Here is a 22,972-nt window from a genome sequence, read left to right as displayed (position 1 = left end):
AGGGGGAAAAATCGGTTTATATATCTGCTGTACTGCTTTTTCAAGAATTATTTCGCTGAAACACCTGTAACAAGAGAGTCTTTTCGAAAGCGTGCGTCTAGTCAAGAGGTGGTTAGTCTGCCCATTTCTTCAACTTCTACTGATGCATGGTAGTTATGAAGGTTTACAGTCGGCGATAATAAAAAAGATCACCGACGATTACGATATTCCCTAATGAGAAATTTGAGCGCTGCGCTATATGTGTTTTCATTTCGCGATATATCGGCTGGCGCACGTTGCAAACGGAACGAAGTCTGGTGCGACTGCCTCACGAATCGGGAGATCGCGAGAGGCAGCGCGTGGGTGACGCGTGGGAGCGATTCACTGCAGCGGCCGCAGACAGACCGCCGGTCGTACAGCGCTTTGTTTCCATATACGGTATTGGCGGCGTCATCGGCGAACAGACGACACGCGCATCGCTGGCGCCATCTCGTAGCCATCGTCGCCGCAGAGCCCGTCTCGACACTACGCTTGTATTCTCACGCTTTCGCCGTACCCTCCTCCTCCGCTTTCCGCCTCGCGCTCTCTTCGCTGTCGCAGTCTTTTATACCCTGCTGCGCTCCGCGTTCTCTCTGATCCTTCGCTGTGCTCGTACGCTCGGTTAATACGAGGGGCGCCGGCGCCTACGCAGGAACGGGCGCAGGGCTATTCCAGCGGATCTCGCCGCCGCCGAACTGGGTCCCGCGCCGCTTCAGGCGCTGAATGTCTCAGTTTTAACGAACTGCGCTCTAAAACGGCGAGATTAACCTCAACGTCGTGCAGTCGGCTTCACATGTGAGTTGCGACGGTTGGCCATGTCGTGAATAGGGGGCACGCGGTAACGCGAAAATCTCCGCAAGAACCTTTGCGTTTAAGCTGTTCGTTATTTTACTTCTTCATCAACAGTAATGCTTTGTATTTCCAGGGGTCATCAGCGGGGTCGATTTGCGCGATACGCATGTCCCATCGACCACGTGCGACGTTGACGAAGTCGAACGTGACGATGTCAGCGCTTTTCGCAGGCACAAAATTGACTTGCAATTTGATTTAATGTTATTGAATGGCGGCTACCACGCCAACCCATGCTTGCTTCGGGACGTCGATGACGTTGCTTTGGTTTAGAAAAAATCCGTTCTTCTCTGAAGAAATTTCAATGGTGAAGCTCATTCGGACACCCTTCTTGACATACATCCAGTCGATTGCAGTGCCGGGAGCGATATCTGCGTTCATTAAAAAAAAAAAACTTTTGTTAATAAACTTTCCGTGACCCCTGCAGCGAAGGTATAGACGTTGCCTCAAGCAACCGCCTTAAGATTTGAGGAAAGCTACCGAGGGCCCTTCAAGGAAACCAGGGTATACAAGTGAACGGGCTCTTGCACAATTAGGAAAGTGAAACATATGAAGGAATGAAGAAGAAAGAAGTATACTGGCATCAGACGTGTCTTTAAAAGGTAAAAACACATTACATTTCGTGCAAGTGTGAGGAAGGTAGTTTAATTTCCACATGAGCTGAATATATTCCAGTCATCCGTTAACTGCCACGCCGAATCAGGTAAGCATAATATGAACTCCTTGAAGTTATGTGAATGGTTTGAAAAGCGTACACAACCGCATGTTGAGTTCTCTCATGTTCTCGAGATAACGATGATAAACAGACACTTTGGCGCGAACAAGGACGATACCTGCGTATTTTAATTACTGTAAGTTTTATAAACAAACAAGCTTGCGTGGCATTCGACTTAGCTTTAAGTACATAAAATTGTGGATGAACATCAATTCGTAGATTATAATACATGTGCCATAATGTAGTTACTTAAAAAAGTTCATTCGCGTAATTATGTTAATTACTCAGTTAAGCATTTTGATTTTTCGTAGAAGTAATGGCCGCCTCATTGCGTAATTTAGATCAAGTCAGAATTTCGCTATCTGCCACAGGCAATCTTTAAAAATTTGGTGCAGCTAAAAAAAAAACTCTATACTATATAACTAAGATTCATGCACGTATACTATACTCGGGTGCGGCGGTCGCAACCATGTTTAAATCGAGACCAACATATTTTTATCTTTATTGTTTGCTGTTATGAAGCTGTATTTGCGACGAAAATGCGTCACGATGTGCTAGGTCAGGCATCCGCGACCTTTGACTGTATACTCACAAAGTAAGGAAGATATGGATCCAGCTTTGTAGAGGGTGCCGCTAACCTCCTGTATCGCCGCGACTGCTCGATTTGCCCTCGCCATCTGAAAGGACATGCGGAACAAGAGGGCTGAAGAGGGCCGTTGTGAGGAGTGTTGCAGGCTTTCACCAAAACATGCGTGCACGCGCAAGAAGGTTGCCTGAAGACTACGCCAACAATCCCGAGATTCAACACAGTTCATATTCAAGACTCATCAGCAACAAACTAATAAATTATAAATAAACTAAATAAACTCATCAGCAACAGATTTGCAACGTTGACATTTCTGATCGCGCTTTTTAATCTGATTCGCGGGATACTTTCATAACAAGTCGGAATCAAGAGGCAGGACAAGAAACATGAGAAAAATATGTCATGCAGAGCATAAGCACCAGAAGTCGACCCGCGTATTCCAATTTGTTGGTTCCTGTGAATCTCCGTCAGTTTTCGAGCATCCATCCATCCATCCATCCATCCATCCATCCATCCATCCACCCATCCAAATTAACGACCCAATAACGAGAACAGCAAAAAAAGAAAAGTAACTGGGGCGAGTCATGAACCGTCGCGGTACGGAACAGCGTCCGTCCGTCTGTCTATGTACACAAGCGATTACCGACAGTGCGCTCCCGTCGCTTCGAAATCAAAGCAAAGAGAGCCAGCCGGGCACGCACTCTTGCCGCGCACGCGGGGCGGCGCTGAGGCCACACCGGCAAGGACAGGTGGCGGCCAGCGCGTACCAGTTCGTCGTAGTCCGGCGGCCTCTCGGAGCGGAAGCTGTACGGGATAAGCCAGAGGTCTCCAAAAGCGTGGAAGCTGAAGTAGAAGGCTATCCTATTGCGGAATTCAGTCACGTATTCCCGGAAGGCGTGCGACTCCGGCTCCGAGAAGGGCGCCTTGCCACAGAAGGTCTCCTTGCAGGGATCCGCCTCGTCGGGCGTGCCTGCACATACGCGCCGCGGGTGTACGCGTTCACACTGCAGCGACGCGAAAGCCGCGCGAGCGCGCTGTGTGTGCGCCCGGCGTCTGGACATCGGCAGTCGGGAGAGTTTTGGGCGTCTCTCCAAAGACGAGTGCCACATAGCAGTCGAGGATAGAAAGAAGGGGTCAGTCGTGCGTAAGAGCGCCAGTCAATCGCCCTTCTCGCAAAGAGCATGTAACCCTGTAACGCTCAAACACAATTCCATATCAAGCAAAATTGGAACAACTTGTTCGCCGCTATTTCTGGCCGTGCAGCAATTTTTGCACGAATAGAACACAAAGGAATGCTATTTCAGTTATAACTTTATCAATATAGCAATTACTAATTTAATTCTTCATTTGTTGAACTCCACAGATGGGGAAGGGGGGGGGGGGGAGCACTAACCTCCAGCCTTTCAAAATCGCCACTAAGCGCTTTGCGTTAAGCTTTCCGCGCATAAATCGGCATTTTGAGGTGTCAGAGTCAGAGTCAGCGTAGGATATATGATACGCTTGGCGTTACGGAGTGCATCTCAGAAGATTAACAGTAAATATATGCGCTGACCGGTGGTCTTAGTTTTGTTTCCTGTTCTGTTGCAAATTTTTCTTGCTATATATATATATATATATATATATATATATATATTCTCATTCAGACTTTTCATGTAATTATAATATTTAGGAAGTTGAATAATTAAGCAAGACTGATCGTCTAATTAGGCGGAATGAAAAAAAAATGAGTATCTCCAAGCGACGGCAAACAACATTACCTTGGTTCTGTCCAGCTACGTGGCATTCGCATAGTTTTAAACTCTGGCTAAAGTTCGCTGGGACACCCTGTATATAGTCTGTATGTAGTTGGTGCAGTCAGCGCTGCGCCCTGTCTTTTTTTAAAATAAATGCAAATTCCTATAGCAGAAGTTACTAAATATAGCCCAGAAAACCGCAGAATGAAATTAACTCACGGTATCTTATATCCCCCCCCCCCCCACACACACACACAAAAAAAAGTTTACGTACGGAGAAAAGCGTGCACGCATTAACACCTGAAAACACTCTCGTTCCATTACAAGGTGGCATCTTTTGTTGCTTATTACTAGCGACAATTTTAGCTGACTTTAATGTAATCAGCGGTCTACTTTCTCACTTGTGTGCACTTCACCGGTATATCACTGGCTGATGCAGTACTACTCACTCCTATATATCTGCATGTATAATTCACTCAGTGGTATATCACTGATGCGTCGCTTCCACTACACTGAGAAACAAGCAAGGGAATTAGAGCCTAATTAAATAACAAGAATTGGTTACAAATTACTGCTTGACGCGCTCTGAGTACAGAGGTTATTTTTTTTACTTGTAGAATCCCACACAAACAAAGCATAACAACACTTTTTTGCGTGTGTGTTTCAAAAAAATGTTTCGAAAACTTACTGCAGAACGACACGTCGAAATTACGGTTGAGGTCGGTACCGTAACACTTTGTGCCATTGGACGAGTACTGAACTGATCGATTCTTCCTCCACATCCTGTTCTGCATGGCAGAAGAAAAAGTACTTCGTTTATTTTCCTATGCAATACAATGGTCACGTTTCATAGCTATAATATACATCACAAGCTTCAAAGCTGCGATCCGAAGCTCAGCATTATCTGACAAAATTTTCTTCCACCGTAGAAGCTATAACTACTAGCAAGCAGACTAGTCGCTGGAAGCAGTACTAATGCACCCTCGCGGATGATCCTGTTGGAACGTATACACGTGCAAACAAAGTTCAGTAGAACATATGCAAATATATCTGCAATGGTATTTGGATGACAAGACTTGGTAAGGGAACTGAAGAAATAAAATGTCAAGGACTAAGAACTAAGAAATGTCAAGGACTAAGACTAAGGCCCACTAGCGATAGGAAAAGCGATAAGCATAGTATACGAAATTATCGCACTAGAATTCGTGAAAGGAAACTTTACGGCATGTTCACGATCGGCAAAGTTTACACACCGATCTCCTAGAGAACTCGTATCCGTCAGGATTGAGGCAGGGGATCACTCGCCACTCGTAGTTGAATATTTCGGAGACTTCTGAGGTGCGCTCCTGATGGCGGCTGACAAGCTGCAACAAGAAAAAAGTTTTTTTTTTTCTGATGATAACCTTCGAGGCCTCTTTTACTTCCAAACGGTTCGTTGTGTAAACAGTGAGAACAAGCTTCTCCTTCTATTCCTTGGTTTGAAAAGCTGCGAGTTTTCCATGGCTCAGAGACTTTTGATAGAAAACCAACGAATCGCGCACATGAAAGAGTGTGCGTGAGAGGTGCCTGTTCAATTAGCTGAATTACCCTGATGCTTCGAAATGCCATCCTGAGTGAACTCTTTTGAAATGCACTTTCATTCACTATGGATCGACTAATGATCTTGTCTATCTATACAACGGGATTATTCTGCAAATAGCGACTGATCTAATCTTTCCCACTGTGGCAGATTTGTGCAGGCGTCACGCGGCAGTCTCGGCCACGGTGGTACGTGGTCTCGGCGGATCATGAGCGGCATCGCCTGCCTAGCGCATTAGTTTACAGTTACTTATTGGTTGCATGGTTTGTGTTTGAAAAAAAAATTCTTGCAGTATTAAGGATTTTACATTGCTTTGAAGAAGATTAATAATAATAATATTTGGGGTTTTACGTGCCAAAACCACTTTCTGATTATGAGGCACGCCGTAGTGGAGGACTCCGGAAATTTTGACCACCTGGGGTTCTTTAACGTGCACCTAAATCTAAGCACACGGGTGTTTTCGCATTTCGCCCCCATCGAAATGCGGCCGCCGTGGCCGGGATTCGATCCCGCGACCTCGTGCTCAGCAGCCCAACACCATAGCCACTGAGCAACCACGGCGGGGGCTTTGAAGAAGAGTCCAATGCGTTTGGCGGAGCCTATCGACTGCGGATTCGTCGCTAGGATCGAGAACGGCATTAGAGACAAAAAGGGGAAAAATCTGAACCATGGTAACACTGTTTTTGTATTCTTCAGATTGATTGATATGGAAACGAAGGGAAACAAGAGCACTAGAGTCATGCTTGGACATGTCGCTCTTCGAAGCACCCAAAAGTCACGTGCCTGTTTGCCGCGACCGTTGCTAGCCTACAGTATTGCGGAGTTACTACTCCGGAATTGGAATGAATGTGACCCCGCAATGGAATGCAATGGCGACAACGTTTGGAGGAATGTAATGGGAATGGAGTTACGTTCTTTTCCGAAAATAGAGCTCTTTCTCGTTTACGCGCTATATTTGGCAAAATATGCCGAAGAACCACCCAGCCCACGTTCAAACATTAGTAAGCCAGAGCCTCGAATCTAACAATACAGTAGTATAACGTAATAGTTCTGCGGAAACCCGCAAGGAGGAGAGAAGTAAGTAGCTAATGACACATCCGCCCAATCGTAGCAATTGCTACAAAGGAAACCCATACGGGTTCCTCGAAAGAAAAGCCTCGCAGTTGAACAAAAAATTTTGTTGTTGTTGTTGTTGAAGCAGCCGTCATTAACACTTCGCCTTTTCAAAACTCAACGGCGAAGCGCCCATTCAGTTTATAACATTTTGTTGCAAAATTTTGATGAATAAAACCAAAATAAAGCTTCTTTTTGCACCTTGAACTGCCTGCGACCTTTATTGCAGCATCTAAATATCCCGAGGACACCTAAGCAAAAATACGCTACGTCATTATTTTAGCATTAACACATTTAAGCTTAAACAATATTAAAACATCACAAGCCGTAAGAACATGCTAACCATGCAAGTACTAAGGTAGCGGGCGAACTGCCCCTATGGGAATTAGTAGGGTGGTTGTACTGCACGAGATATGTCCCCAAGCTACTATCCCTCGACCTTGGTAACGTTTTTCGCGTATTTTTGCAGTTCTTAACCCGTCTGACGACATCAGCTTGATGGTGCGTTCATTGGTAACTCGATAAAACTACCAAGATGCATTTCCTACGTTGAGGAATTACAGGAATGGAATTGAACTGCCTGGCCATTCCCGGAGTGGGAATGGACTAAGTTTTTTTTCCTTCCGAGGAATTGAAAGGAATGGAATCGAGGCAAGGTACTAAATTTCCCGGAATAGAATTGGAATGGAATGGGGGCGCCCATTCCGCAACACTGGCCCACACCCCCCATGCAGCAAAAGGTATGCGCGCCCTGATTGTTATGTCACCTAGTAAGCCAAGGCCGATGCTACGACTGAAAACCGCGCTTTAGAAAGCGTCGCCGACGTGCCCCATTGAAATGCATGAACTGTCGACCTTCTGCGTCACGTTACTGCTCAAAGTGCGCGCATGACCTGGGTTGTGAAGGAGGTGTTGCACCGGTTCGCACAGAAAGCATACAGGCCCGACTGCCATAGGGCAGCCTACTCGCCTCGTTGACGATGTACATGCAAGCGGAGATAGTGATCCACTCTCTGGCATGAACACCGCAGTCGATCAGAATAACAGGAAGGTCGCTTTCGCTGGCTACCTTTAGAGGAATGAAAGAAAACACAAGAAGCAGTTGGTTACCAAATATAGGAAGTGGCAAGACAACATGATACACTTCAATAGGCGTACAACGCCTGATATAAACTGTTGCACATGTTCTTTGCAGGATATTCGAGAAAAAGAAAGAAGGAAACGTGGCCCCAGGAATTTCATTAAAGATACAAGAAACAAGAAGGAGAGCACGTTGTTGGGCGAGTCGGTCGTACATACTTAAAGAAGGGAATGCGCTAAAAAAGACACGGACGAGTAATGACATGGACGGGCGCAAACTCGCGACTGATTTTATTCAGAAGGAACACAAATATATATATACCTAGATTCTTATTGCCTAATCATTGCCTAAGCGCACATGCCAAGAACGTTTTTTCTTTCTTATACAAATTTATACTGGAATCGCTTACACAATCATCACCTGACTTATCAATGTAAAAAGCTTCTGCGAGTTCACGTGCTACCTGGTTACGACTGCGCCTTAAGATTTTGGTTCTAGCCAGCAAAGGCTGGCATGCTTTATCAGGCGTAGCCAAAGGGCATGCGCCGCAATGTAAGGGCAAATTTGACCCTTTTTCGTTAACCATAGAGAGCTTGTGTTCCCTTAGTCGTTCATTTATACAACGGCCCGTCTGGCCAATGTAAACTTTTCCACATGTCAGGGGAATTTCATACACAACCCCGACCGAACACCTGACAAATTGGGTGGCGTGACGTTTGGTGCAGTCTCGCACGCATTCCTCGCCGGAGACAATCCGGGGGCACAAAGAGGCCAACTTGCGCGGGGCAGAAAATACCACCGGCACACCGTAGCGATTGGCTACATTCTTCAGGTTGTGGGAGACCCTATGAATATAGGGGAGAACCGCCGGTCTGGTCTTCGGTTGACCGCCACCATCTTGAGGTGTTCTAGGTTTCAAGCTTTGCAGAAGCTTCTCTGCCACAGCAGCCACGACGGAAACGGGAAAACCAGCCTTCTGCAACCTGCCAATCTGATTGTTGAGGCTGTCATTTACCAGGTGAACACATGATTTCTGCAGGGCTTCCTTCAGACAGCGCATAACAATGGCGCGTTTTACCGTCTTAGAATGAGCGGACTCAAAAGGCAACAGGTCTTTCCGGGCTCGTGGTGAGTACATCCAACACGTGTGATCTGGTGTTAAAGTGATGTTAATATCTAAAAACTGCAATCTATCTTGTTCGGGTAATTCGTGGGTGAAGGTTAGACCCCTCCCGTGTCGTTTAAAGACAGATAAGGTCTCTTGCACGGTAACCGTGTGTGTCAAACCGGGTTGCTTCTTAAACATCACCAAATAATCGTCCACGTATCTAAAAACTTTAAGAACCATCTTGTCGTCCAAATAACACACCAGATCACGATCAATGCTGGCCAGGAAAATGTTAGCCAGTACGGGCGCCACACAAGACCCGATGCAAATGCCCTGACGTTGAACATGAAAATGGTTGTCAAAAGTTACAAAAGTGGACTCAAGATAAAATTCCAGTAGCTTCATGAAATTGTCCACGGTTAGGCCGCTAGTATTCTGAAAATCTACTACACCATTTTCGTCGATGCAAGACCTATAACTGCACAAAATAGGTCATCATGCGGTATAGAAAAGAACAGGTTTTCTATGTCAAAAGAGACAGCGTAGCCTAAAGATGAGGAACCCTGTAGGAAAGAAACCACATCACCTGAATTCTTCACAACAAAAGGGTCTTGTATAACTAAATTCCTTAAACACTTTTGGAGAAAAGAGCTAATCTCTCGTTGCCACGTATCCCTTTCACTCACAATACACCGGAACGGCTTGTCATCTTTGTGCGTCTTCACGGTAAAAAACAGTTCTAGGCTATTGCGCTTACAGTTGTTAATAGCTCTTGCAAGTCTATCTAAAGCCAAGTCCTTGCACAGTTCTATGGCTTGAGCCTTTACCTTGGAAGTCTTCAGGTTCTTGGTGACAAAGTTCCTTCCGACGGCCTCAACGGCTTTGTCATGAAACATCCCCTTTGGTAGCACGGCAAATCCTCCCTCCTTGTCCGCCTGTAGAAGCATCAGCTGATGTTCTTTGAAGAAAGAGACGACTTCTTCGGCGTCCCTTTTCACAGTTGACTGTCTTAGGCACGCAGACACTCGAGGCTTGGTGGCCGTTCGCAGCAGGCACTCGACCCCATCAAGAAGACACCTTTCACGGTCCTCTTCACCAGTTTTTCGCGCCACTTTTCGATTCAACGACAGCAACTCGTGCGCTGGCACATTAGGCTCCATGCTGAACTTAGGGCCTTTCTTTAGCACATCGGCTATCTTGGGTGGCAGTACCGTGTCGGTCAGCAGAGAAATCGCACAACCAAGACTTTTTTCTCTAGGCCTGCCTTTTGGAAGCCGCAGCAAAAGGCACCCCCACCAAAATTCGACCGCTTGGGAAGTTTGTCGCCGATAGGACTGTAACCTGGCTTCACCTATCCACTCGGAGTCTGTGCTATAGGCGAGCACTCGCAGCCAGTGATTTAAAAGTCTGATTTGGCGCCATAGCTCCGATCTCAAAATTTTGCAGAGGCGCTTTAAATGACCACCAGACGGTAACACGTGGCCAAAAAGAGCTGTGAATTCTATCGGTACTAAAGATTGCAGTTTTTAGATATTAACATCACTTTAACACCAGATCACACGTGTTGGATGTACTCACCACGAGCCCGGAAAGACCTGCTGCCTTTTGAGTCCGCTCATTCTAAGACGGTAAAACGCGCCATTGTTATGCGCTGTCTGAAGGAAGCCCTGCAGAAATCATGTGTTCACCTGGTAAATGACAGCCTCAACAATCAGATTGGCAGGTTGCAGAAGGCTGGTTTTCCCGTTTCCGTCGTGGCTGCTGTGGCAGAGAAGCTTCTGCAAAGCTTGAAACCTAGAACACCTCAAGATGGTGGCGGTCAACCGAAGACCAGACCGGCGGTTCTCCCCTATATTCATAGGGTCTCCCACAACCTGAAGAATGTAGCCAATCGCTACGGTGTGCCGGTGGTATTTTCTGCCCCGCGCAAGTTGGCCTCTTTGTGCCCCCGGATTGTCTCCGGCGAGGAATGCGTGCGAGACTGCACCAAACGTCACGCCACCCAATTTGTCAGGTGTTCGGTCGGGGTTGTGTATGAAATTCCCCTGACATGTGGAAAAGTTTACATTGGCCAGACGGGCCGTTGTATAAATGAACGACTAAGGGAACACAAGCTCTCTATGGTTAACGAAAAAGGGTCAAATTTGCCCTTACATTGCGGCGCATGCCCTTTGGCTACGCCTGATAAAGCATGCCAGCCTTTGCTGGCTAGAACCAAAATCTTAAGGCGCAGTCGTAACCAGGTAGCACGTGAACTCGCAGAAGCTTTTTACATTGATAAGTCAGGTGATGATTGTGTAAGCGATTCCAGTATAAATTTGTATAAGAAAGAAAAAACGTTCTTGGCATGTGCGCTTAGGCAATGATTAGGCAATAAGAATCTAGGTATATATATATTTGTGTTCCTTCTGAATAAAATCAGTCGCGAGTTTGCGCCCGTCCATGTCATTACTCGTCCGTGTCTTTTTTAGCGCATTCCCTTCTTTAAGAAACAAGAAGTTCCCATTTTCACACACACACACACACACAAAAAAAAATGCATGCGACGCTGGGCTAGTTTGTTGCATATGACTTTTGACGGCAAAACAGCGCAGGAAGCGCAGACTGAAAGGAAACAACACACAATGCTTGGTTCGCGGGATCGAATCCTGGCCGCGGCGGCCGCATTTCGATGGGGGCAAAATGCGAAAACACCTTTTTACTTAGCTTTAGATGCACGTAAAGAACCCCAGGTGGTCCAAATTATTCCCCCACTACGGCATGCCTCATAATCAAATCGTTGTTTTGGCACGCAAAACCCCATAATTTAAATGTTTTTTTAACAGTGATTGGTGTTGCGTGTTCCTGACTCTGTCAATCTTCATTTCCTGCAATGTTTAACCGTCAAAATTCACAAAAGAAGCTTCGCAAAGAAGTTCACAGAAATCAGCTTCAAAGTGCGCGCATCAAGAATGTATCGCGAGCAACTTAAGCGGTTAATTTCGCGGAATATCTATCGCAGCGGCCCGTCGTGTAAGCATTCCCTCTGTTGGGCTCAATGAGGAAAAGATGCCGCTTGCCTTTTCGATTAGTGCATGCAGTCCATCTGCTTCGAAATTTGAGCGATTTAACACCATCTGCCTGCTTTTCTTTTTTTCGTTCCCCCTTCTAAATCTTATATAGGCCACCTTCCACGCAATAAAAAATTCAGCTGGTAGTCATCCTGTATCCGTGTATCTGTACCCCGTGTTTATAGAAGCTGTTTGTTCCTTAACACGTTCAAGTTGCAAGAGTCTTACAAACACTGCCACATTTATCGGCAACATAATTGCGTTTTAAATGTCGGTCACGGAAGGCGCTTAGAAGCACGTTAAAATCACCGATGAACAGCCACTCTCTCTTTTTTTATAAAGTAATACCTATGCTTTGGCCATATATCAACGTGTGCATAACCAACGATCCTGCGCTAATTTTTCGTTGCAGTATAGCGGGGACAACAAACCCGAGATGGTGCCTACCTTCACAGCGATGATGTCGTTGTCATCGTGAGTTTGCCCAATAACTTGCGTTTCAAGAAAGCTGTGGACTTTCGCAAATCCCAGCAACGCCTTCGTTACCTGACAAAACCATCGAAGTATAACAAGAAAAAAAAAAGGTGTCATGGGCGAAAAAAATAAAAGGGCAAAGCAACATTCGAAACAGACCTTGTAAGATGGGAGGATGTGAAAGTATAGTTGAATACATGTTTTAAAAAGCGACATAGTAGGTCACGTGTCACTTAAACGTACTTATATTCCGACACGCTCTGCGGGGCACAAGATTTTTGACAAGCCATAGCACTGGTGGCAGTTCAACTACCGCGAGAGAACAATTCGTTGTGGCATTTTCCCTTGTTTATTTATTTACTCCCATTCGAAGAATCCAATCACCTTGAATAGTGAGTAAAACAGACTGCAATGTCATTGGTCCTCTGACGCGCGCATTAGCGATTTACAACAGATGAAGAGCCGAGCGAAGGAAATGTTTTCTCGCATATAAGAGCGAATTCCAGCGCGTGCTAACGGAAATATTGCACTCTTCGTAGAAAAACAACAATACGATATAAAAATTGGTGCCTTATGGTACCCAGTTACGGAGGCAAAAACGCGTACAAATTGTATTTTATACGGGAGGGATTTAACGTTTACAACTTTTTCTTGCGCTTACTTTCTGTTAACGCTTGCATGTACAAGGCTGCATACGGGCGACTGACTGTTCACCATGCGAAAAAAAGGGACTTCGGCTTACGGCACAGCTGCTCCGAAATCCCAAGTGTGAACAGGATTTTTATATAATGGGGCTATAATTTTCATGTGCAGTTGCATATGAGAAGAAAATTAAAAGAAGAAAATGAATGGTCCGCTCTACCCAGAAGCTCATTCCCTTTTCGTTTTTTTTTTCCATTCATTATGCTGTTCACTCTTCCAGATATATTATTATACGTGTACTGAGTACGCACAATCTAAAATAAAACAGATAGCTTTGTTATATTCGGGGCACGTTAAATATTCTCGTGTGGTCAAAATTAATCCGGAGTTCCCCACTACAGCGTGCCTCATAATCAAATCGTGGTTTTGGCCCGTAAAACACCAAAAGTAAAAGCTTTGTTGTACGGGGCCAAACAATCCCATCATGCATGCGTGCGGGACGTGTAGCTTTGCTCAGCATATATATCAAGCTGCTTAGCTCGTTGGTCTATAGCGTGTCTCTAAATGTAGCACGGCCCGCCGCTCTATAACTTCGTGGCTATGGCGTTGTGCTGCTGAGCACGAGGTCGCTGGCGCAATTCCGGCCGCGGCGGCCGCATTGCGATAGGGGCGGATTACAAAAAACGCTTGTGTATCGTGCATCGGATGCGTGCTAGAACCCCAGGTCAAAATTAATCTGGAGTCCTGCATTACTGGAGTCTCATAATCAAACCGTGGTCTTATTTGGCACATGTTTTGAAACCCCTACAATGTATTGCGAACTGATGTGAAACGCGAAAAGACGCGAATATGGCGCTTGTGGTGTCTTTCTTTTTTTTTTGTCCGCGTCTGTTTACTCTGCTTCGGAAAAATAAAATGGCGGCGGTACCTCCCACGAAAACCACGTCACTTGCACGTAAACTGTACAGCAACGTGGCCGTAGTCGACTCACAGACTTGTAGCTGTAATAGCGCGCGTAGTCGAGAAGGTCAGAAGCCGTTTCCCCTCTGGTAGCGCTCGCATCGTCAGGGGCGATGAGGCGCTTCTCTTCGTTCACCAGACTGCGAAGGAAATTCGGGTATGTGCTCAGGCGACTGCCTGCAGGAGTGTACAGCACCTAGGCACTACAGTTGATCACTGGCCGCAGTGAACCACGACGTTAGAAAGATGGCGAATAAAGAAGCTGTCAAACTGTTACTGCAAACAGACGTTATGAACTACGCTGGACCGTGTTCGTCCGTTCTCTGAGGCAATGCACAACGTAACCAAAATGACATATCCCAGCAGGTGTGCCTGGGATAGAAACAACCGACACACACTTTCAAATCAAGGATTTTACATTGTAACCTAAGCACGCCCCGACCATACTGCGCAAACGACGAGAGATGCCGGCATTAGGGGCGCCGGCCTACTGTTTTGCGCACAGTCATGTCACAGCGTTGATCGAGACGAGGTGCCTGCAACGTTGGTGGGAGTCTCTAAACGATTGAGGTACGTGTCAGCAGCACATACGATTGTGTCTGCAGTAATCGAGCATGAGGCTTTTCTTCTTCGAATGACTGCTTTTGACTTGTTCCGTTCCGATTTCGGGGACATATGGGTGCCTTCGTAGCATTCTGGTATACAGTCACTTGGATAGCAGTTTTTCTAATATGATGTTATTCTGATTCTGCGTGGCCTGAGACTGACCCTAAACTCCTAAAGTGACAGAAGTCACCAAGGCTGCTTTGTGTATCAATGGCGACGCCAGCTTTTCTAAAAAGGCAATGAAGGCGGTGGCATTTAAGGACACGCGCCTGCTAACCTCGCACGTCTATAGTTAAGCCTGAAGCGGCTGCTTGTGGACAGGATTGCAAGCGCGAGCTCCCATAGGCCGGAAACGTGGAAGTACCGTCGCTATGTTATGCACCCACTGCAAGGTGGCACAAGCTTGGTTGGAGCTTGGACGCAACAGTGTGCACATAAATTTCGCTATAGTACTACCGACAGTAATTTAAGTTGCCCCGTACTGAGCTTGTAAATTTAATCTTGTGCGGCATAACAAACAACTTGTTGCCTTCTATTGAGAGTAACTCCATATTTACCCGCGGCTAAAAGATTCTATCAATCGTTAACTTTCGATGTCACAAATTTAAGCTGCACAATACAACAAAATTGATGAAGGTGAGCAGTCTTTTAAATAGTTGCGAGCTTCTAAGGTCCTGGATACTGAAGAAAAGAAAAACTAAAAACGAAAGTTAAAAAATCTCGTCACTAACCTTTGCAAGTTGTCCGAGTTGACGTAGTACTGTATGCCCGCAGACTCCATAACATCCACGATTTCGTTGAAGCTCTCCGGGGGCACTCTCACCAGCCCAGTGTGACCCTCTTTGATTGCGTGACTCCAAAAGTCTAGCTGTTTTCCAAGGAAACGAATATTATACTGACACAAGCACTAATGAGCAAAATTAACGCAGTAGGCGACGTTCTTTAAGCAACATTGTTTTGTCCTTCGACACTCACTCCACTAGCAGAGACTGCTAATGCGCAAGTAGCCAGAAAAGTGCACGTAGCGTGAATACAATGACGATTATGAATTTTTTAGTGAAACGGTTAGTGCGTTTGCAGAAGCGCTGAAAACGTAATATGCGTGTATTCCCGGACTATATCATGCACCGAATATATATTTGGAGAGAAAGAGAGGCATGTTAGGGGTTATTTGCGGGCATAGGCTGAAATGTGAGGGTTAATTAGGGGCTAAATGAAAATTACTAAGCACATGTTCTCTGCCTGCCTAAAGGCGTTATGCGAAACACTTACAAAGTGTTCTCGGTATCCTCGAATGACAAAGAAATGCCAGAAATCTTATATTCCTAGAAAATTGGTGGCGGTATTATGGGTGGTGCGCCCTGAAAATTTGAAGAATGCAAATTATTTAGGAGCCTTTGAAACAATTACTAGATCCTAATTGGGGCGTTAATTTAAAAAAAAAACGTCTACTTCATTTGTCTGGTGTGCTGGGAGAACAAAACAAGACACCAGGATGCAATAAATGAAGATGGGAGGCATGTTGTAGGTGATGTACGATAAACGTTTAAACTGGATATGTTAATTACAGCCTTTGCAGAAGATTAATTATGCAAGAGTGCCAGAGGGAGGGGGGAGGGTTTATAATGGTGTTTTACGAACCGCGTGCGAAGTTTACCCGATGTCCTGACAGAGCTGAACGCGCCACAGAGCTTCGCGCTTATATGAAATAGGAGGCATCTCATATGGGTGATGTGCGGGCAAAGTTTCAAGAGCGTCAGTTAATTACAGGCATAGTGAAAAATTTCACAGGCAAATGCTAGAAAGCGTTATACTACAGTTATCCGCAGTGTTTCCCAATGTCTCGGGAAAGCTCTAGATGAGCTCGAGTTCACATTTGGTGAAAACGGGGAGCCTGTTAGGGTTGATGTGTCGCAAAACTTTAATGCTTCTATATTAATTACGAACTTTGCCGTTAATTACTAAATTCTCGTTTCCTCCCTATTTTCATGCGTAATACGACGGACGTGGTATAGTTTCCGCGGTGTCCTCAATGAACCGATCAATGTACCTTGCTTATATTCGGTGGAAATAGTGGGAAAGTTATGGGCAATGTGGGTAGGCAAAGATTAAGTTGTCGCGGTCTTTTACGGCCTTTGCAGTAAATTATTCACGCAAGAGCTCCATGGCGTTGCAAGTGCGTTCTACGAATAGCGTAGAATTTAGCCCCATGTCTTGGTAGAACTAATATAACTGGCACCGAGTTCAAATTCGGTGCATATGGGGGAAACATTGTGGCTGATGTAGTGCATGCGAAGTATAATGTGTGTCGGTGAATAATACCCTTTGCAGGAAATTACTTATCGAAATGCCCACGTCTTGGGAGAAGTGTGCATGTCACCGAGTTCACATTTGCTGGATCTGACGAGCATGTTACAAGGAATGTGTGGCGGAAGTTTAATGCTTCAGGGTTAAGTAATGGAATCGGATAATTACTCAATACTCATCTTCCATATTTCAGGCGTTATACGAAGCACGTATATTGTTTGTCTATACTGTGCTCGGAGGACTTATACAGTAGCGCCAACTTCACATTTAGGACAAATTAGGGGCACATGATGACTGATAAAACTTTATCACATGAAACGTTAATACGTGTGGGTTAATTACGACGTTCTACACGCGTTATACGCATGTTTTATCGGTATCATGAGATAAAGAAATGAAGACGCCGAGTTTAAAATTTGCTCGAAATCGGGTACATATTATAAGTCACGTGAATTATTCGAATAATGATGTGAACAAACTTCTTGGAAGCAAGTAGTACCCTTCTGGTATACTCGTACATCTTCTTATATATAGCTACACTCTTCTGGTATACTCGTATACCATCATGCTGGTATACCCTTATAAGAGGGCGCGGCACAAGTACCATGACAATGTCTTTTTCGTGCATATTATCAATCCTGCGCCACCCCATCTTTCGCTTTCACAAACAGAATTTGTTTTTCGTGAAGCTTAATGCAACATTCGTAAAGTGATACACCTAGTCCAAATTTGTAAACTTTACGAAAACTTCGGGGGAGTTGGCAGGTACGATGACATCTTTCATTCCGAAGTGACACTTATTTTTGTGTGAGTTCCAGTGCCTCTACAGGCATGATGATGTTACTGACCATTTTTGCGGAGCAGTTTGTTCTAGAGAAACGAGATGGCGCTTTCAGCGGCGCGCCGCACGTCGCCTCAGCGATAGCGCACGAATGCGAAACCATTACCGCTGCCACCTTGCTTCTGTGCGATCAGCTGTTTGAAGTTTGAAGTTTGAAGTTTATTTCCTTTCTTCATTACAGAAAGAGGAAACAAGAGCTAAAGGCCATTCGGCCTGACAGGGGCTCTTGCTCCTAAGTGCGTTCGGCTTGCATGATGAACCGTTGTACAAACAAAAAAGCAAATATAACAGGAAAACAAGCAAGTACGATATACAACAGACAAATAAACAAGATAATGTGTACATTATACAATGACTATGTGTAAAAGACGTTTATGCTTCAGTTTTTGTTTGTGCAATCACATTACCGCGCAGATGAAGGAATACATATATAGTGCATTATTAAAAAAAATCAGTGCGAGAGCAATTTATGTGTAATTAATTTGATAGTGTATGAGTAGGTTTTTTATACCTTGCTTAAAATTAGGCGCACAGAAATCAATTTTTTGTTCAACAATGTTTAGTAGCCTAGGTATTTGATAGTTTATATCCTGACGTCCGTAGTTAGTACGCGTGAATGGTATTTTCTTGATTTCATAACGTAATGGGAAATGCAACCGAGTTTTCGCTAACGCACTTTGATTCATTCATGCCAGATTGAATCATGTGGATGGAACACGTGTGCAGTAGTTGGCTGCAAAACTAGCGACTGGCATATTAAGGAATGGAATGAATCTGTGTAGCCAAATTCGCGGACCGTTGCTACAACTGTCCGTATATGTGTTACCGGCACTTAGAGATGTACGGCTTTCTTCGAGGATACGGAAATTTGCTCATCCGCCAGTGTTGTATCGCTAACCTTCCAAGAAAGTGCTTCAGCCCTGGAACGTCGGCCAAAGTGAGTACCACTCGTTAAACATTGACAAAGGAAGTAGCGCCGCTTCCTGTCGTAGTACGCTTCGCGCATAGTATCTACACACATCTACCCTAACTGGGACGGAATCTTACGCCCACTCTATCGCCAACGTGTCAATAAGTGAATGGGCGCACACTTGAATATATGCGCACCATACACGCACAATAAATGACGGTCTACACAGCACACGAATGATCGAAGCTAAATGTTTCGTGAGTCTACAAGAGTAAGCAAGTTGCTAGCGATAATGCATATTTGCTACAAGGTATTACAATGTATAAATCGGCTACGTTTCAAGCCTTGCGCGCAGCAAGAACAAATCTATCGGAACTCCCGCGAGCTATTAGGTAGAAATAATCAGATAGTGACCGCACCCAGTAAATTTACCGAGTCAGTAATGTGACAAGCCGCTGCTAAAGAAGGAAGAGCAAAACACACTAATCCTGATTCAACTCATGAGCGGAAAGTTTGGATAGCTTGGAATACGTATTTAGCCTCTCTCTTGAAACAAGCACCATATACGCTGCTCGCGCCGTTTAGACATAGCTTAATCAGCTTCCAAATCGGTTTTGGGTGTTCGATGAAGCTGTGGCCAAAGATTCGTGTCGTCCACCCAGTCACCGTCTACCATATATATACCGAAACAGAGGTTTGCTGAGCCGCACCAGCGTCGTACACACCCATTGTAAGCGTGGAGGCAACGGATGTATTGAGGCAAGCAATGGACGCGTCACCACGTGATCAAACATGGCTGCACCCATGGGATCGCCGCGAAAAGGGTTAATAGCAGAAGGGCAGCGGATTGGGCGAGTTGGTGTTGCATGGTAACAATAAAAATTCAAACAGCGCCGTGTTTGTCTCCTCCTCATTCTGGTCCCGTCGTTTATGCGCTGTTTGAATTTTTTTATTTTTTTTTTAGGGTTAATAGGTCGTCAAACGCTCATTCATGTTCCAAGTGATGCAGGCTCTGGTTTTGTTAGAATTCGTGAAAATTGCGCACTGCAAGGTGGGAATTGTGTAACAGTCCTATTGAAGTTATATTTATTCTCCCTCCTATCCACCGGCCCGAGTGCTGCCCAGCATGCGTTTTCGTAAATAACGGCCGGTCTGTAGCGGTGGGTTGATAAGGATGGAACACAATCGTCGCGAAAAGAATCTTTACATTATACCGGCCCAGCTGCGGTTCCTTTTTGTTCCATCGTATGCAGTGGTCATCGAGTCTTCGTAGTTCGGCAACAAGAAACGAAAGCATCACATCTTTAAGTAGAAATATATTGAGCAATGATACGGTCCTTACGTCGAGATTATCTTTGACATCCAGCAGCGTCTTCAGATGTGCCTGGCTGTCAATTCTCACTGACAGGAGGTGGTGCCTGCATGCAAAATAACGCAATCATCATGAACGTGAATGCGGAAGAAAATATGCCACATAGAGAGAAAGCGAAAAGAAATAACGAATATATATTACGTAGCATTGAATAAATTGTAAAAATAGTCGATGTTCCTCGCACATGTTGGCTGCATTTGAAAAATGAAACATTGGCGACTTTTAATATTTTGCCATAGGAATAGCCTACTAGCTTATCTGGCTACTAGAGTAGACGAGATAAACATTTGAGCTTTTCGCCCGACACACATGGCCACGCCTCGAGAAAGGCTCATATTTCACTCCATGCTTGAACTATACATGATTATCCAAAAATGCACGAAAACGAGCATTTTGATGTTGTAGTCCATTTCCACCAGCATTCCGGTCGCTTACCAGTGTACTTCCGCGGCATAATGATACTCCCTTAGCCAAACTATATATATAGACGTGCAACTATATAGTTCTTGCGTCACTCAGGGTGCCACCTTGCACTCCCGCGTTCTCCGTGACGCGCCGCTGTGTTACACATCGTGACCGGGGTGGTCGTCAAGAGCGCTTTGTTCTTCCTCATTGCAAATGACATAAAGGTAGTTACACCGCTACCTAATAAAAACACCTGCCAAAAGTTTCTGTCGCCCATCGTGGAAGGTTGACTCCGGGACTGCAATTTAAAGACGGCCGGGCAATGTTTGACGAGGCGGCGAGTGCTCACCCGAAGAAGGTGGTGTCGATGGCGGCGTCGACTGCGCCCTGGGCGCCCCTGCATAGCTGGGCGCAGACGAAAGCCAGCAGCAGGGCGGCTCTCGTGGACACGGCCGCGGCCATGAGACAAGCCGCAGGCCGTCCCTGGACGGCACTGTTGCTGGCGCCCGCCAGAGACCGCTACTCCGGAAGAGCCGCGACGCCACTGCGCTGCAACAGGACACCGAGACGGGCAGCTACACGCATCCGCTCACGAGGATTCTGTGCACGTCCATTCAGTGCTCAACTTCTACCGCGGACGGCCAATATGCGCTGGGAAATGATTGGGCATCCCCTCATCTCGTACGTGAATGTATTAAAAGAAGTTGGACTATGACGGTCCGAGGAGCAACATTTACAGCAAATATTATCACAGTGAAGACATACAAAGCACAGTTTAGCAGCTTGCTAAACTGTTACAGCCTACCGCAAAAAAAAGAAGAAGAAGAAGAAGAAGAAAGAACCGTTAGCGTCGCGCATAGTTTGCAATTGCGATTATGATGTGCAGTGAGTCGAAACCTGCTTCGTATTGTGGCTCCGAAACAGCACGAACGGCAGCCTCGGTGGTACGCCGAGTGAAGGGACTTGCAATATAGATGCTAGACTGTTGAAGGCCATAAGATAGAACAATGTGGCGGCCCTTTCATCAAGCATCTTTCTTCCGAAGCTCTATGTTAATCTAACTTTATCGTAGGATTTGTCGGGAAGTTCACGGTCTACTATACGCGGACAATTTTTTTTCTTGGGCGTGGTACGCGTGCAAGCTGTTGAGAATTGATACATGGTCGATGTCGATTCGAATATTTTAAAACTCTCGCTAAAGTTACCTGGGACATCCTATATAGACTTACTATCCCTCCTATCTGACAGGACTCTTGTACTGGTAGACACATTCGAGGGAAAAGAAGAAACGACACAATGTTGCGTCGTTTCCCTCGCGTCATTCGTCCCATGTCTGGCGATATTTTCATTGTCTCACGTATGATTAGCATGGTCGTACAACTGCAGGATAAGTTTAAATAATTTGCAGTTATATTATTGTATTTTTTACCTCTCTCGTTCTTTCTTTTGCTCTCTCATCTGTTTACTCGATGCGACCAGTTCCATGTATATTGACATTATTTGCGATGTCAGAAGTAATACAGTAAACTTTACGGTGAAGGCAATTCTCACAAATCTCGCAGTTACTACTGCACAGAAGAACGGCGCTTCCATTTTACTCACCGTTATCTCCACTGCAATACTATATCGTAAGCTGCGAAAAAGGAACAAGTTACACAGGCTCTCAGCTGACTGCTTAGAGCAGGTGAATAAACAAAGTCAGGCATATTCTTTGCCCTGGCTCCGTGTTACCAACTCCGCGCAGTATGGCGTCAACCAATCAGGAACGTGAACCGGATGCCTACGTCAAACGCCATTACTCCCGCGAGTCACAGGCGATCCCTCTTTAATTCACTGAGGCGTGCAGCCTGCCTGCGTTTCTAATTGGATGTCGTGGAGCCTTCGATGCGCTGCATAGTGCCGGTGAGACAGAGTATATCTACATCACACGTAATGCTTCGTACTGTCTGAATGAGCGGAAGAAAGAAGGGTTAGCAGACAAAACTAAGGTGCTTACGAAGCCTTGTGCTTGCTCCATGGCTGAACTGGTGTCCTTCCCGCCTTTTGTAGCTCGGTTGGCTACTCAAAATTGACGACGGACGCAAGTGGATGGTCCAGATTTTCAGGCCATCCTCTCACGCGTTCTGGGTCGCCGCTTGCCTCAGCACCACTCGGCAACGCCCGAGGGGACTTCGAAGCATTTCAACTGATGATGATGATTTCATTAACTGTGGCGCGTACCCACTGTGGGGTATTGACCAAGAGTTGAGCGGTGTGAGGAAAGTAAATCTGAAATTTTTAAAGAAATACAGAAAAAAAATTGAGAGTATAATCACACTGGTACGAAAAGAAGAGACAGAGAGAAATGAAAAGAATATCAAAGCAGAGGAAGATAAAGAAATGATGAGATTAAGAAGATAGACGGCGAAATTCACTGATCAAATTTGCCATCGATGTGTAAACATTTCTGCGACTCTGAGCAAAAACGGACACATAAAAAAAACGATGACAGTTTTAGTGCTACTCACACTAGCGCACCCTTCTGCGCCCTGCGAAAAATAACAAGCAAATGTGACAGCAAGCGACAAATAGTAATTTAAAAAATTACGGCAGAACCTATCTCACGAAGAATGTCGACGTTGAC

General features: G+C 45.4%; 1 protein-coding gene across 2 annotated transcripts; it reads right to left on the bottom strand.

Annotated features, from left to right (window-relative positions):
- Positions 1-1,048: 1,048 nt before the first annotated feature.
- LOC135897423 (carboxypeptidase B-like) lies at positions 1,049-22,547 on the bottom strand. 2 transcript variants are annotated; one of them, XM_065426035.2, is made up of 12 exons: positions 22,346-22,547; positions 20,699-20,898; positions 19,915-19,990; positions 15,246-15,382; positions 13,940-14,048; positions 12,280-12,378; positions 7,564-7,662; positions 5,155-5,265; positions 4,590-4,689; positions 2,936-3,138; positions 2,175-2,259; positions 1,049-1,238 (listed from the first exon to the last, which is right to left on the bottom strand). In XM_065426035.2, exons 2-12 carry the CDS (start codon positions 20,809-20,811, stop codon positions 1,072-1,074), a joined length of 1,299 nt encoding a protein of 432 aa, XP_065282107.1. In that variant the 5' UTR covers positions 20,812-20,898; positions 22,346-22,547; the 3' UTR covers positions 1,049-1,071. The 2 variants fall into 2 exon arrangements, with proteins under 2 accessions (XP_065282107.1, XP_065282108.1); XM_065426036.2 differs by lacking the exons at positions 7,564-7,662; positions 12,280-12,378.
- Positions 22,548-22,972: the final 425 nt, after the last annotated feature.

This window comes from Dermacentor albipictus, chromosome 1 (assembly GCF_038994185.2).
Source record: "Dermacentor albipictus isolate Rhodes 1998 colony chromosome 1, USDA_Dalb.pri_finalv2, whole genome shotgun sequence".
NCBI lineage: Eukaryota > Metazoa > Arthropoda > Arachnida > Ixodida > Ixodidae > Dermacentor > Dermacentor albipictus.
Note: the sequence above shows the minus strand (reverse complement) of the source record. Positions and strands in the feature narration are given on the sequence as shown.